The 17,387-nt window shown below is 40.5% G+C and overlaps 1 protein-coding gene across 1 annotated transcript; it reads left to right on the top strand.

Moving 5' to 3' along the window:
- Nucleotides 1-5,900: 5,900 nt before the first annotated feature.
- On the top strand, nucleotides 5,901-15,108 carry LOC142049419 (adenomatous polyposis coli protein-like). Its single transcript, XM_075077116.1, has 3 exons — nucleotides 5,901-6,008; nucleotides 6,995-7,209; nucleotides 7,666-15,108. The coding sequence occupies exons 1-3, from the start codon at nucleotides 5,982-5,984 to the stop codon at nucleotides 14,195-14,197; spliced, it is 6,774 nt and encodes a 2,257-aa protein (XP_074933217.1). The 5' UTR covers nucleotides 5,901-5,981; the 3' UTR covers nucleotides 14,198-15,108.
- The last annotated feature ends 2,279 nt before the right edge of the window (nucleotides 15,109-17,387 follow it).

Below are 17,387 nucleotides of genomic sequence, written 5' to 3'. Positions count from 1 at the left end.
CAGTAAACCATAGCCCCATGAGATCACTGTCTTCCTTTAGAGGGGGTGCTTCCTGGATTGGAGAAAGTCTGTGTAGATTGGAACAGAGTACCATCTACGTCCTTCTGTAGTTTAGAGATCTTGACACTACCCTCAGTAATTGGCATGATTTCATAAATGCCTTCCAGATAGGCATACCATTTGCGAACCGTAGGCTTTTGGGCAATGCTGGCCGGTGGCGCCGTTCCTTTATGGAGTACATCTAGGAGGTGAAAAGGTCCCCAAATGATCACACTTTCTCCTCTCCTTATCCGTTCTGCCTGTTTTACTGTTCACATCAAAGACAGCAGACCTTTCTCAAGGTCTGAATATCTTGTTTCAGTATCATTAAAAGAGTGAGAGCAGAATTCCAGAGGCCTTTCTGGCCCATCTGGCCCCTTTTGCCACAGGTTACAATGAGAACGGTGTTCACTGAATAGGTTCAGTTGGCTGTATAGGACCAAGTTGCTGGAATAGCCTCAATTCTTTTATTAAGCAATCTAAAGCATTCGAATGTTGGTCAGTCCATTCCCATGCTTTTCCCCTTTTGAGTAGATCGTATAAGGGACAAGCCTGAAATATGTTTACACCAATATCCTAAGGTTCCCAAAACTTGTTGCAGCTCCTTTACACTAGATGGATTTTGCCCATGTCCTATTTTTTCTAGGGTGACCTGGGGAACAGAAGTGGCTCCTTTAATCCACCAGGCTCCCAGGAACTTAATCTCCTGTGCTGGTCCCGGGCACTTTGATTCTGGAATTTCCAATCCCAATCTGATTAAGGTTTCCCAAATGATTTTCATAGTAGTTTTTACACTTCCTTGGTTTTCTCCCCCTATCAATATACTGATATACTGTATTGTCAGGTGGAACAGAAATCTTTGCTAAAACCTTGGCCAGAGCATTGTGAGCAATAGTGGGGGAATGTTTATACCCTTGCAGGTCTGTTAAAAGTATACTGGATTCCCTTCCACATAAAAGTAAATTGTGCTTTATCCTGCTCGAGGAGAGAAATCATAAAAAACATGTCTTTAACATCTAGGGCAGCCATCCAAGGGTGGGCAGGTCCTTGTATCAGCGTCACGATCTTGGCAATGTTTGGAAATGCAGCAGTTAAAGGTGCAGTATTAGCATTTAACTGTCGGTAATTCACCATAAAACACCATTGCCCAGTCGGTTTCTTTACTGGCCACGCTGGTGAATTATAAGGGGAATGAGTTCTTTTGATGATGCCTCTTTCCTCTAATTCTGTTACCACCCCATCAGTACCTGTAAGTGCTGCTGCTGGTAATGGGTATTGCTGGACATTGGTGGTATGAGACGGGGGTAAGGGTATAGATGTTTCTAAGAGCTTTAATCTCACTAAGTCTGACCCTATTTAATTTCCTGCAAAACTCCACACTGTCCTGTCTGGGAGTTTCCACACCTATCCATGCAGTATATCAAATCTCAGAATGTCAGTGTGTGCTGCACCAACTAATATCTCTGCCTCGGTTAGTCTTTGTTCCCCTGGTAACCAGAGAGTGATTTTTGCAGTGGGGCATTCCTGTATCACACCCTCAATTCCTGTGTATTTAACCCTGTGTGGTCCAGGTTGTATGCCAAGGGTTTCTTCTGTTTTTTTAGTAATTACTGACATCTGGGCTCTGGTATCAATAAGAAAATCTACCGTTATTTTCTGGGGTCCAACAGGAATTGCGATGGTGGGTTCAGAGCATTTATCAGAGAGCCATTGAATTGCTAGAACCTGCCGAGCAGGGTGGCTCACTGCCCTCCCCGGGAGCGGAAGGTTTTTGGTTGGGATTCTGTCAAATCAGCTAACTTACACTCTGGTGCAGAGGGTATATTTCTATCACAGGTTGGGGATTTCTTGGCAAGGTAATTTTCTCCAGCCAATATCTCTTTTTCAGTTGGAGTATAGCGGGCTTCGGACCCTCTGTATCCCCGACTACAAAGCCCTAGGGGTCGACCTCGGGTCTCCCCTGGTGCTTTCTGCCAGAGGCTCCAGGTAGGGCCATTCTCTCCAGCTGTGGTGTAGAGCACATTTTTTACATCTTGTCCTGCCCGGACTGGCCCAAGAGCTACTGCATGAACTATTTCTCGTTTAATCTGTTCAAAGGCTTGTCGTTGCTCAGGGCCCCATTTGAAATAATTCTTCTTCCGGGTCACTTGATAGAGGGGGCTTACAATCATACTGTAATTTGGAATATGCATTCTCCAAAAACCCACAGTGCCCAAGAAAGCTTGTGTTTCCTTTTTGCTAGTTGGTGGAGACATGGCTGCTATTTTGTTGATCACATCCATTGGAATCTGACGACGTCCATCTTGCCATTTGATTCCTAAGAACTGGATCTCTTGTGTGGGTCCCTTCACTTTTGTTTTATGGCAAAACCAGCTTTCAGAAGGATTTGGACTATTTTCTCTCCTTTCTCAAAAAATTCTTCCGCTGTGTTGCCCCACACAATGATGTCATCAATGTATTGAAGGTGTTCTGGAGCTTCTCCCTCTTCCAGTACAGTCTGAATCAGTCCATGGCAAATGGTAGGACTGTGTTTCCACCCCTGGGGCAGTCGATTCCAGGTGTACTGGACACCCCTCCATGTGAAAGCAAACTGTGGCCTGCACTCTGCTGCCAGAGGGATTGAGAAGAATGCATTAGCGATATCAATTGTGGCATACCACTTGGCTGCCTTTGACTCCAGTTCATATTGAAGGTCTAGCATGTCTGGCACAGCAGCACTCAACGGTGGAGTGACTTCATCCAGGCCACCATAGTCCACTGTTAGTCTCCACTCTCCATTAGACTTCCACACTGGCCATATGGGACTGTTAAAGGGTGAGCCGGTCTTACTGATGACTCCTTGGCTCCTCAGTTGGTGAATGAGTTCATGGATGGGGATCAGAGAGTCTCTGTTGGTGCAATATTGCCACCGGTGCACTGTTGTGGTGGCGATTGGCACCTGTTGTTCTTTGACCCTCGGCAACCCCACAACAGAAGGGTCCTTCGAGAGGCCAGGCAAGGTAGACAGCTGTTCAGTTTCCTCCATCTCCAAGGCAGCTACACCAAAAGCCCACTTGTACCCTTTTGGGTCCTTGAAATACCCTCTCCTGAGGCAGTCTATGCCAAGGATGCACGGAGCCTCTGGGCCAGTCACAATGTGGTGCTTTTGCCACTCATTCCCGGTGAGGCTCACTTCGGCCTCCAATACAGTTAGCTCTTGGGATCCCCCCGTCACTCCAGCAATGTTGATCAGTTCTGCCCCTATATATTTTGATGGCAGTAGGGTGCACTGTGCACCAGTGTCCACTAAAGCTTTATACTCCTGTGGGTCGGATGTGCCAGGCCATCGGATCCACACAGTCCAGTAAACCCGGTTATCCCTTTCCTCCACCTGGCTGGAGGCAGGGCCCCTCTAGTCCTGATCATGGCAGTCACAACTCACTTCCTGTAAATGTGACTCAAGAGTCTCTCTATTAAGCTCAGAAATAAAATCAGTGCTTCTACTCCTCTGTCTGGGGACTTGCTCACTGGAAACTGGAGCAGCAGCTTTCCTGGAAGAACCTCCCTGAGTGATTGTTCTTCCTTGCAGTTCACATACCCGTGCCTCTAGGGTCGAGGCAGGCTGCCCATCCCACCTCATCATGTCCTCTCTGTGGTCACGCAGGTAGAAACATAGGGTGGCCCGTGGTGTGTGTCCTCTCCTTTGAGCAAAAGGACACCTATTCCCAACAGCTGAGACACTACTACATACAGGTGGGGAGCAGGACCTATCTTCTTTGAGTTGCTGGACCTCGGGATAGTTTCTCCACAGCAGAGACGAGCGAGGAAGAGATATTTGTTTCGTAATCCCGGAGTCTATCAATCACCACCGCCACTGTTGGTGCCTCATCCTCTCTCCAGGACATTACTGTCAATGAGTTTGCATACGAGGATGGTGCACTCCGTACAAAATTCCGCCACATGGGTCGTGTGCACTTGGCTTCATACGGATCTTTGGATGACCGTTGATCGTCCAGGTCACCATAAGTCATCTCAAGCACAGCTAATTCCCTTAGATACTGGATGCCTTTCTCCATAGTTGTCCATTGTCCTAGGCGATAGGTAACATCTTCTTTGAAGGGATACCTTTCTCTCACTCCGGACAGGAGTCGCCTCCAGAGGCGGAGGGCTTGTGGGTTTTTTCCAATTGCTTTGTCAACGCCCCCTTCCCCAGAAAGGGATCCCAGTTTTTTGGCTTCTTTTCCCTCTAGTTCCAGGCTACTGGCCCCGTTACCCTAGCATCGGAGCAGCCAGGTGACAATGTGCTCACCTGAACGACAGCTATAATCTTTTCGCATATCTCGCAACTCGCTCAAGGACAGGGATCGGGTAGTTTCTATTTCATTTATGACTTCTTCCTCCTCTCTTCGTGACGGCCCTGCTTTTTCATCACCCTGTTCTAAACGAGTTGATGTCTGCTTGCAATATTTTTTGTTGTGTATGGGGACAGCTCATACTGGCACGGGTTGATTCTCTGAGTCAGCTCCAGTACTTGTCATGGGGGTTTGAGTAGCCACAGTGCTTGTCCTGGCGGTTGGAGTGGCCGTAGTGCCTGTCACTTTGCCTTTCAATCCAGAGACATTCTCTTCCCCTTGGGAGCACTGAATACTCTTGAGCAGAGCTCGGTATGCATGGGCCAGGCCCCAGCATGTTGCAGTTATCTGTGTCTCTCTGGAGTTCCCAGCACAACAACATACTTTCTCCAAATATTCTACTAGTTTTTCAGGATTCTGCACTTGTTCGGGGGTGAAACTCCAAAACACTGGGGGTGCCCACTGCCCTAGGTATTTGCCCATGCTATCCCACATGCTCTGCCACTCATAGCTATCAAGCCTTGGGGCAGATTTCTGGGTGATATTCTTAAGTTGCTTAGTCAAAACCAAAACAACATGCCCAAAAACTAACAATAAGTGCACCTTAACCACCCAAGGATGTTCAAGATACAAAAAGGTGGTTGTAATAGAGGCAGAGACCTCATAGAAGAAAGTTGCAAAGGTACTATTCTGTATTTCCTCCATATAAAATCTCTCTGAGGAGGAGGTATAATTGCTAATTGCCTCAACAAGGTGGTATGTAAAGTACAGTAACGGTTTCAGCAAAAACCCCAAATACCAGATAAAGCTGAAAACGAATGTTTATATAACAAATCTTGCAGGCAAAATGTTACTAATCACAGCAGAACACAGCAGACTCAACAAACCAACACCAATCTTTAACACAAACTGCAAAAACGAGAACATGGTGCTGTGACCAGCAGCTGTTATTATCTCCAACCCTCTGAGCCCCACATTGGGCGCCAAAAAGACTGTCGTGGTTTAGTGGCAGCTCAGCCCCACACAGTCGCTCGCTCACTCCCCCACCGGTAGATGGCGGAGAGAATCAGAAGGGTAATGCTCATGGGTTGAGATAAGAACAGTTTAATAATTAAAATAAGAAAAGAAACAACAACAAAAATGCAATGGAAAGGAAAACAACGAGAATCGCGAAACCCGGGGGTGGCAGGGAGGGAGTGGGATGACCCACCAAAACAAACCGCACCCGACGCAGCCACTCACTGCCCACCGACCCACCTCCCCGAGCCGCAAACTGCCCCCCCTTAATATACTGGTCATGGTGTCACATGGTATGGAATGAACATGCCATTGCCCAGTCGGGGTCAGCCGCCCCAGCCATGGCCCCGCCCCTCCGAGCCTCCTGCTGATGAGGCAGAGCGCAGGAAGGTGGAAAGGTACCCCACCGTTGTGAGGAGAATTAACCCCTTCTCAGCCAAAACAAGCACACCACTAAAGGAATAGCTGTTTTGAGTTACGTTATTTTTCTTTCATGCTTTGCAGGTCATTGCAAGTGTTTTAAGGAATTTGTCCTGGCGAGCAGATGTAAACAGTAAAAAGACTCTCCGTGAAGTTGGAAGTGTGAAAGCATTGATGGCATGTGCTTTAGAAGTTAAGAAGGTATATATAAATGATTATGAGAAATTTTTGAGATATTGCATTAATGTTACTCAAAATACCAATATTGTTATCCTTTTTTGATATAAGCAGTTAGTCAAATATTTGCGGTGTTTCAGGTACTTTCCTTTGAGGAAGAGAATTGCTTTGAGTTAACTGGGCAGCAGATCACAACACAGCAATGACATCTGAGAACTACTAGTGTTTCTGTAATTTTATTTACAAGGGTTGATAGCTTTCACTCTTCAGTTTCATGAGCTGTGCTGTTCCAATATAATTTTGGAGTTTTAATAAAACCATCTTCTGATTTTGTGAATTTGTCATTCTAGAGATGTCTACTTGATATCCCAACAGGATTATAGTCCATCCCAGTGTCCCCTGCCAGCTAATCTACATACTTTTTACTGTTATGGCAGCTGACAAGTATTGTGGTGCATACTTCTGAAACTTTCTGGCAAGCAATAGCAAATCCATAGCTGAGGGAAGGAGAGAGAAGCAAACAAAAGTAGTTATGTATGCACTGCTGCTTGCCTCTGGTTTATCAGCACAGAAAGCAGAGCCCGAAACACACTTAATTCTCATTTGTGAAGAAAAGCTAGAGAAATAGTGGCATATGCAGTAAAACAGAAAGCAAAACATTGGTCATCAACATACAACACAATAGAGATTTCATGCCAATCAGAAATCAAATTCTGCAGCGAACTGGACAAAAGCTAAATTCCATGGTGGATGAATTCTGTTATTTGCAAATCTGGATTAGAATAAGTGAAGCAGTTTGCGCCTCTGAGCTCTATTTTTAGACTGTGTGCAGGTTCAGCAGGAATTATTTCTTCAGGTTATTCTTGGTTCACATTTTCAAAGCTATCTTTGCATCCATGAGAGCTAGAAAAACAAGTTTTACACTGCCTCCTTGAAGCTAACTTACATACTTCTGAGGGTTTATGATCAATAGCTGAAAACTCCCTAATTCTGTCATTTTATTGTTCTAGGAATCCACCCTAAAAAGCATTTTGAGTGCCTTATGGAATTTGTCAGCACACTGTACTGAGAACAAAGGTGATATATGTGCTGTTGATGGTGCTCTTGCATTTCTAGTTGGTACACTGACATACCGGAGCCAAACAAACACTTTAGCCATCATAGAAAGTGGAGGAGGAATATTAAGAAATGTTTCTAGCTTAATTGCTACTAATGAGGACCACAGGTGAATATATTTTCTATTTTTCTGGGAATCAGTAGTGGTACCAAAAGTATGTTTAATAGTTCGTATGACTAAGTCTTAATATGAATGCATGTTTTAAGTATAGTAATTAAGCATTCATTTTTTAATGGATTTGATAAGGCAAGTATTTAATTTAGATAACAGGTATATGCAGAAGAATTAATATATGCTGCTTGTTAAAGCAGTTATTATCAGCCATAGGAAACCACCTGGAACGGTTTATATGGAAAGGATAGTGTGGGAGCAAACTGTTCGTATTTGTATAGGATTTGATTAACATTCAGATGAAAAAATAATATAAATTTGCACTGAAGAATTCATAATTATCATTACTATGGATTTAACTTACCTATAGCATAACAGGTTTTTGTTTTGCTTTGTCTCTTATCCTTTTGAAATGCCACTTACTCATTTTTGTTTTCAATCACTCAATACCAGGCAAATCTTACGAGAGAACAGCTGCTTACAAACCTTGTTACAGCATTTGAAGTCACACAGTTTGACAATAGTCAGTAATGCATGTGGGACCCTGTGGAATCTTTCTGCACGAAATGCAAAAGATCAGGAGGCGCTGTGGGACATGGGAGCAGTGAGCATGCTCAAAAATCTCATTCACTCAAAACACAAAATGATAGCAATGGGCAGTGCTGCAGCTCTAAGAAACCTGATGGCAAATAAGCCAGCAAAATATAAGGATGCCAACATCATGTCTCTGGGATCAAGCTTACCATCTCTTCATGTTAGAAAACAAAAGGCACTGGAAGCAGAATTAGATACTCAGCATTTATCAGAGACTTTTGACAACATAGATAATTTAAGCCCAAAAGCATCTCACCATAATAAGCAGAGACATAAGCAAAATATATACAATGAGTATGTTTTGGATTCCAGTCAGCATGATGATGAGAATTCCAGATCAGAGAGTTTTAATGCTGGTCATATGACTGTACTTTCACCATATTTAAATGCTACAGTATTGCCTGGCTCCTCTTCCTCTAGTAGAGGAAACATAGAAAACTCTCGATCTGAGAAAGACAGAAGTCTCGATAGGGATGGAGCAGTAGGTTTAAATAGCTATCATCCAGCTACAGAGAATACTGGAAACTCCTCTAAGAGAATAGGAATGCAGATTACTGCTGCAGCTCAGATTGCCAAAGTTATAGAAGAAGTAACAAGCATGCATATTCCACAAGCCGACAGAAATTCTTGTTCCACTTCTGAAATGCACTGTTTGACAGAAGACAGAAATGTCCCAAGAACAGCTGCTGCCCATACTCACTCAAATACATACTTTCCTAAATCTGAGAATTCAAACAGGACATGTCCTATGCTTTATACAAAAATGGAATACAAGAGAGCTTCAAATGATAGTTTAAATAGTGTCGGCAGTAGTGATGGCTATGGTAGAAGAGGCCAAATGAAACCTTCCATTGAATCTTACTCGGAAGATGATGAAAGTAAATTTCGTAGTTATGGTCAATACCCAGCTGACTTGGCACACAAGATACATAGTGCAAATCATATGGAAGACAATGACGAAGAGCTAGACACTCCTATTAATTATAGTCTTAAATATTCGGATGAACAGTTAAATTCTGGAAGCCAAAGTCCCTCTCAAAATGAAAGATGGGCAAGGCCTAAGCATATAATAGATGATGAAATAAAACAAAATGAACAAAGGCAGTTAAGGAGCCAAAATGCAACTTATTCCATGTACACTGAAAGTGGAGATGATAAGCACGTGAAATATCAGTCACCTTTTGGACAGCAAGAGTGTGTTTCTTTTAGATCAAGAGGATCCAATGGTTCAGAGCAGGGCAGAGTAGGCTCAGCTCTTGGAATGAATCAGAAAGTAAACCAGTCCTTGCGCCAGGTTGATGATTATGACAATGATAAGCTAACCAACTATAGTGACCGCTACTCTGAGGAGGAACAGCACAAAGAGGAAGAAGACAGACCAACCAATTACAGCATAAAGTACAATGAAGAGGAACATCATGTTGAACAGCCTATTGATTATAGTCTAAAATATTCAACAGAAGTTCCTCCCTCTTCTCAGAACCCATCTTTTACTTTTTCAAACAGTTCATCAGTGCAAAGCACTAAAACTGACCATATTTCCTCAAGCTGTGGGAACATATCAACCCCTTCAGGTAATTCAGAGAGACAGAATCAGCTTTACCCAAGTTCTGCACAGAGTAGAAGCAGTCATGCTCAAAAGACTGCCTCCTGTAAGACTCCCTCTATTAATCAGGAAACTATACAAACTTACTGTGTGGAAGATACACCAATATGTTTTTCAAGGTGTAGCTCTTTGTCATCTTTGTCATCGGCTGAAGATGAAATAGGATGTGATCAATCCACACATGTGACGGATGCTAACAACACATTACAGATATCAGAATTAAAGGAAAACAATGAGATTCTGTCTACAGAAGGTGCAGTAAGTGAAGTTGCATCAGCATCTCAGCACATCAGAACAAAATCTAGTAGACTTCAGACTCCTAGTTTATCTCCTGACTCTTCTAGACATAAAGCTGTTGATTTTTCTTCAGGTGCCAAATCTCCCTCAAAGAACGGTGCACACACTCCTAAAAGTCCACCAGAACATTATGTGCAGGAGACTCCACTCATGTTTAGCAGATGTACTTCTGTAAGTTCCCTGGATAGTTTTGAAAGCCATTCAATTGCTAGTTCAGTTCAAAGTGAGCCTTGCAGTGGAATGGTAAGTGGTATTATAAGTCCCAGTGATCTTCCAGATAGCCCTGGACAAACAATGCCTCCAAGCAGAAGTAAAACTCCACCCCCTGCTCAAGGAGCTCAAGTAAAGAGGGAAGTTACTAAAGGCAAAGTACCTAATACAGAAAAGAGAGCATCTGGTCCTAGACAGGTAGCTATAAATGAAGCTGTTCAAAGAGTTCAGGTACTGCCAGATGCCGATACATTATTACATTTTGCCACAGAAAGTACACCAGATGGATTTTCTTGCTCTTCTAGCCTAAGTGGTCTGAGTCTTGATGAACCATTTATACAGAAAGATGTAGAGTTAAGAATGCCTCCTGTACATGAAAATGAACATGGAAATGAAGCAGAACCTGAACAGCCAGATGATATAAAGCATAACCGAGAGAAGAAAGCAGAGAAGCCTACTGAAGCAGAAAAAGACATTATGGATCATTCCGATGATGATGATGATATTGAAATATTGGAAGAATGTATTATTTCTGCAATGCCAACAAAATCTTCATGTAAAGCCAAAAAGCCTTCTCAAGCATCTGCTTCAAAAATACCTCCTCCTGTAACCAGGAAGCCAAAACTGCCAGTTTACAAACTTTTGCCTTCACAAACTGGATTGCAATCCCCAAAGCATGTGAGTTTTACACCTGGAGATGATATGCCATGGGTATATTTTGTTGAGGATACACCAATAAATTTCTCAACAGCTACATCTTTGAGTGACCTCACAATAGAATTGCTACCGAATGAGTTCGCCAATGTAGAGAATGTGGGTACAAGGGCAGAGTCAGGGGACTTTGAAAAGAGAGGCACAGAAGGTATAAGTACAGATGATGCTCGGAGAGCAAAAAGCTCAACTAGGACTGTCCCAGGACTGGATTATGACAAAACAGAAGAGGGTGATATTCTGGCCGAATGTATTAACTCAGCTATGCCAAAAGGAAAAAGTCACAAACCTTTTAGAGTGAAGAAGTTAATGGATCAAATTCAACAATCATCTTTATCTGTAAGTAACAAAAATCAGTCAGAATGTGATAAAAAGAAGCCAACATCACCAGTAAAGCCCATTCCTCAAAATAATGAATATAGAGCACGTGTAAGAAAAAACACAGAGCCTAAAAGCAATATTAATAATGAAAGAAGCTATTCAGAGAACAGAGACACAAAGAAACAGACTCTTCAAAATAATTCAAGATATTTTAATGACAAACTTCCAAATAATGAAGAGCGTGTAAAAGGAAGCTTTTCATTTGATTCCCCTCATCATTACACACCTATTGAGGGAACTCCTTATTGTTTTTCACGGAATGATTCCCTAAGTTCTTTAGATTTTGATGATGATGACATTGACCTTTCAAGGGAGAAGGCAGAATTGCAAAAAGGAAAAGCAAAGGAAACAGAAACTGAAGACTGCACTAATACAGAACAGTCTTCAAATCAGCAACCAAGTAATAGGACACAAGTTTGTAAAAAATACCCAACAGGCAGAAGCCAACCTAAAACTTTCTCTCAGTCAACTAAAGATATTCCAGAAAGAGGAGCAGCTACAGATGAGAAAATGCAGAATTTTGCTATTGAGAACACACCTGTATGTTTTTCTCGCAATTCATCTCTTAGTTCTCTCAGTGATATTGATCAAGAAAACAAAAACAAAGAAAGTGAACCTGCAAAACAAACTGAGGCTCCTGATTCACAGGTAGAATCAAATAGACCACAGACTTCTGGTTATGCACCTAAATCATTTCATGTTGAAGATACTCCTGTATGTTTCTCTAGAAATAGTTCTCTGAGTTCTCTTAGTATTGACTCAGAAGACGATCTGTTGCAGGAGTGCATTAGTTCTGCTATGCCTAAAAAGAAAAAACCCTCAAAAGTAATGAGTGAAAATGAAAAAAATTCCAGAAATATGGGTGATATATTGGCAGAAGATTTGACACTGGATTTGAGAAAGATACAGAGGCCGGATTCAGAACATGGTTTCTCACCTGATTCAGAGAACTTTGATTGGAAAGCTATACAAGAAGGTGCAAATTCTATAGTTAGTAGCTTGCATCAAGCTGCGGCTGCTGCATCACTGGCTAGACAAGCTTCATCAGACTCTGACTCTATTCTTTCATTAAAATCTGGTATTTCTCTAGGGTCACCATTTCATCTTACCCCAGACCAAGAAGAAAAGCCTTTTACTAGTAATAAAGGTCCAAGAATTCTTAAGCTAGGGGAGAAGAGTACATTGGAGTCTAAAAAAGTAGAATCTGAAAGTAAGGGAATCAAAGGAGGAAAAAAAGTATATAAAAGTATAATTACAGGAAAAGCTTGCTCCAATTCAGAAGTTTCAAGCCAGTTAAAGCAACCACAACAAACAAGTATGACTTCAGTTTCACGTGGTAGGACAATGATTCATATTCCGGGAGTTCGAAATAGTTCCTCAAATACTAGTCCTGTTTCCAAAAAAGGTCCCCCACTAAAAAACACAAACTCCAAGAGTCTCAGTGAAGGCCGAAGTTCCATTATTTCTCCAAGAGGAGTCAAGTCATCAGTGAAACCCGAGTCAGCTCCTGTAACTAGGCAACCATCTCAACAGAGTGGATCAAGTAAAGGACCTTCTAGATCAGGATCTAGAGACTCCACTCCTAGACCTCAACAGCAGCCATTAAGCAGGCCTCTGCAATCTCCCTGCCAAAACTCAGTTTCCCTAGGAAGAAATGGTATAAGTCCTCCCAACAAACTGTCTCAGTTGCCGAGGACATCATCTCCTAGTACAGCTTCAACTAAATCTTCAAGTTCAGGAAGAATGTTGTATACAGCACCAGGCAGGCAGATGAGCCAGCAAAACCTTACAAAGCAAACTGCCTTACCTAAGAGTACCAGTGGCATTCCCAGAAGTGAGTTTGAAGCATCAAAAGGATTAAACCAAATTCTCAATAGTGGTGGATCAAAAAAAAAGGCTGAACTATCCAGAATGTCATCCACAAAATCTAGCGGAAGTGAATCTGACAGAACCGAAAGACCTGTTCTGGTTCGTCAGTCAACTTTTATTAAAGAAGCTTCGAGTCCAACTCTAAGACAGAAATTAGAAGAGTTTGCTTCATTTGAATCTCTGTCTCCTTACAGGTCAGGATCTCCCACTAGGTCCCAAATACAGACTCCAGTTTTAAGTCCATCTCTTCCTGATATGTCTTTATCCACGCATTTAACTGGCCAGACTAGTGGTTGGCAAAATTTACCCCCTAATCTGAGTCCTTCTGTAGAATTTGATGGGAGACCAGCAAAACGTCATGACATAGCTCGTTCTCATTCTGAGAGTCCATCTAGATTGCCAATCAGTAGATCAGGAACATGGAAGTGTGAACATAGCAAGCATTCCTCATCACTTCCTCATGTAAGCACTTGGCGAAGAACTGGAAGTTCTTCCTCAATTCTGTCAGCTTCTTCAGAATCCAGTGAAAAGGAAAAAAGTAAAGATGAAAAGCAACATGGAAGTTCTGTTTCTAGACACAAACAAAGTAAAGAAAGTCAAGCACCAGCAAAAGGTACTTGGAGAAAAATAAAAGAAAATGAAATTCCTCAAATAATGAATGATCCTCAGTATTCTTCCTCAGGTGCAACAAATGACTCTGATTCCAAAACTCTAATTTATCAGATGGCACCGGCTGTCTCTAAGACAGAGGACGTGTGGGTGAGGATAGAGGACTGCCCTATTAATAATCCTCGATCTGGAAGATCCCCAACTGGAAATATTCCCCCTGTTATTGACAGTGTTTCAGAGAAAGGGAGTATGAATGATAAAGATTCTAAAGAGATTAATGATAAACAAAATCCAGGGAATGGAAGTGTTCCTGTTCATACCATTGGTTTAGAAAATTGTCCAAACTCTTTCTTTCAGATAGACAGTCCAGCCAAGAAAGGAACGGAAACAAAATCTGTAAAGAATAATCCTGTTCCTGCACCAGAAAATAATGAAAGTACTGTTAGCGAGCGTACACCATTCAGTTCCAGTAGCTCAAGCAAACATAACTCCCCCAGCAGTACTGTTGCAGCAAGAGTGACTCCTTTCAACTACAGTCCAAGTCCCAGGAAGAGTAGTGCAGACAACAGTTCTTCTCGGCCATCACAAATACCAACGCCAATAAATAACAGCACAAAGAAACATGACTCGAAGACTGAAAATACAGACTCCAGCAGAACTGAGAGTCCTAAACGTCATTCTGGCTCTTACCTGGTGACTTCTGTTTAAGTACATTAAAAAATAAATGCAATTGATGTATTATATACAGCAGCTATTTAGAAATTTTGTTTCAAATGAAACTTTAAAAGACTGGGTGTTGATTTTATTTGTTGTTTTTATCTTTTGTAAATAGGTTTGATTCTTGCTAGAAGGTCCTTGTTCTGGAAGCCATATTTGATAGTATACTTTGTCTTCACCAGTAATATTTTGGAGGAATGCCTAACTGACAGCTTGGAACAAAATTGCTACTGCAATTATGTTTGTACAGTATGTTTATCATATTTAATTAGCATCCCTTTAAACATTGCTTGTCTTGAAATCATGAGCATTACAGATAGAGATGATACAGTCATATTGCTTTATGAATTGTTTATGGATTACAGACTGACTAAACTACATCAGGGAAGAATTGGTATTATTTATGCAAAAAAGTAATTCAGTTTTAGTATTTGTTAGTCCTTCTAACACAATAATTAATCATGTGGCTGTGAAATTCACAGTACTATGGTTTCTGCTGAACAAGCTTTCCCAGCCTGCTTTTCTGCATGAATAGAACTGATGGTTCATTTTCTGAAGTAATGATTAACATTTCTGTGGTCACATAATGTGCATAGATAGTTATGGTGTAACAATTTAAACTTTCTTTGTGCTCCACAAAAAACAGACAACTGTGTAACTGTAAAACCTTGAACAAAATTATTTTACCTGAACTAGATTTTATCTTAAAGTAGAATTTTTTTTGCTGTGCTGTAACTTGTTATATATTCTGGTACTTGAGGTGAGGTGGCTGCTCTTCTATTAATGAGACATGGGTGATGTCTCAACAGAGACTAAAATGAGCATTTCAGAATAAATTATTTCTTTATGTAAATTGTATGTGTTAATTCTGCATTACATAAAAACACAGTGTTTTATTTTGAGATGTCACCTTATAATGTGCTGTATAATGCACTTACACTTAAGGCCTGATCCAGCAGAATCTTGCACCACCAGTATTCACTCTTCTTTATCACTGACAAATGGCTGTTGTAGGATGCTTATAACCATTGCAGGATCAGGCCCTAGGTCTTCTGTACTATATTTGTAATTGAGACAGTTTCACACATCTCAGGTTAATTCTATTTGAAATCTTACTGCATCATTTATTTATTTTTAAAATACGATTAGGGAAAATTATTGCAAAAATCCTATGACAAAAAATGTGTTATCATAGTAGAAAAAGTTTTATATGGAAACCAGGACATTTGCTGCCTCAGGCCTTTAGTATGTGAATATGGTTTCTGCTAAAACCTTTAAAAATATAGCCTGAATTTAGATGAGATTTGGTTGAAGGTATAAACACTTAGGAGAGAACATAACATTTGCCTTTTCATGCATGATTAAATGAACCATGAAATGGTATCTCAGTTTTGTTGTATCTTAACTTGACTATTCTAAAGTTAGCATTCTAAATAATTGGTAATCAGGAGTCAAAATGCCGTGATTTCAGGAAGCACTGAAATAGAGCAATTTAACTTTATGGTATCTTTAACACAGTTGCAGACTGTACCACATCTGTGGCTTTTGTACTTCACCTGATATTGAAATGAATCTATTTTTATCTTAAATTCAGCATGTCATGTACTGTTTATGAACAGAAATGAGATGCTATCAACAAACAGAAATCAATTTAAATTGGTTTAAAAGCTAATACCAAAATATCTTTTTGGAGAAGTGCTATCTTATTTGCTCTTTTGTGCTTTGTCTCCTGTCAAATTTGCTTATAGACATGCCATACTTCTGTATCATCTGGTGAATCTGTAAACAAACAGCACCCATCATGTTAGCATTTAAAATATTTTCTATATAGTAGTCCTCACAAAACCTTTGATATGAATGTTATCATCCTTTTAAAGATGAAACAGAGACAGAGAGAGATTATGTGATTTGTTCAAAGTCAAAGCTTTGCATTGGAGTAGAATACAGAGCACCATCCCTGTGTTTAAAATGCAAGAAAGTCTTTCTTATAAATGATGTGATTTTTTTTGTACTGGATTTTTAACTATTAATTTGAAAGTATACCACATAATCCAGGATTGTCAGTTGACATCAGCTTTACATCTACATCCTGTTAATTTAAGAGTTTAAAGTCAAATTGAATCCATATAAAGAAATTCTGATTTCAGTTTTATAACTAAATAATTGTATGTGTATCAGACACCAGAATGTCTTTGAAAATTATAATGGCTTCTCTAGGTAGTCTTGGAGGTACTTCATGATCATTATAATTGGGAAGTTTCTCTTAATATCCTCATAACTAGCCTATATTTGTAGCAAAGATAGGTAAGATGAATTTTCCGACTATAAGGGTAGTGAAACACTAAAATATGCTTCCCATGGGAGTTGTTAAAGTTTCATTATAGAAATTTTAAGAAGAGGTTTAGCAAACATCTCTCAGGGATGGACTTTAGTATATTTCATATTGCCTGTATGCAGAGAGATGGGCTTAGGTGACCTTTTGAAATCTCTTCCAGACCTACATTTCTCTGATTCTATATCTAAAATGCTTAGTACCTATTAAAAGCCTTTTTGAATATTTAAGGACATCCATGACATTTGATTTATGTTAGTGATTAGGATACGAAGTTATATTCTAAGCATAACTATAAAAATGGATGCTGGAAATACAAAATCAGAAAAATGGAAAATGGCTGTAATAAATATATTTGGTTCTTGGCTTTTGTTAATGATGCCTAAGATTAATGATAGCCATATTTCATTTATACTGCTAAAGATTTACTCTTCTTCCTCAGTTTTATTTCTCTGAAGTCACCACAGCAGGTAACGGGACATTATTCATGTCAAGGCAAAAGAAGGAAAAGCAAGGAACTAAGGAAACCAAGACTTGTTTTGCTGTTCTTCTGAGATGCACTGCCTTTATTTCTCTAGATTTTGGTAGAACTTTTGTGATTTGTATGTAGACCTTTAGTTGTCCTTACCATTTCCAGTACATATCAAACTTGTACTTATATTTTTCATGTGCAGTTCTCTATCAGAATATTTCCCCCTATGAAAGCTTAAATATAGTTCTCAAAGCTCTTTGTCAGAGATGTCATCTTAGATGCCAGGATTTCCTGACATGACTGGAATACTGTTTCAAGCAAGACTTGGCTTCAGAATACAAATATAGTTTATACTGTATTCTTCAATGTGGACTATC

The sequence above is a fragment of the Phalacrocorax aristotelis genome, chromosome W (assembly GCF_949628215.1).
Source record: "Phalacrocorax aristotelis chromosome W, bGulAri2.1, whole genome shotgun sequence".
In the NCBI taxonomy this organism is placed as follows: domain Eukaryota; kingdom Metazoa; phylum Chordata; class Aves; order Suliformes; family Phalacrocoracidae; genus Phalacrocorax; species Phalacrocorax aristotelis.
This window is presented reverse-complemented; position numbering and strand designations above follow the sequence as displayed.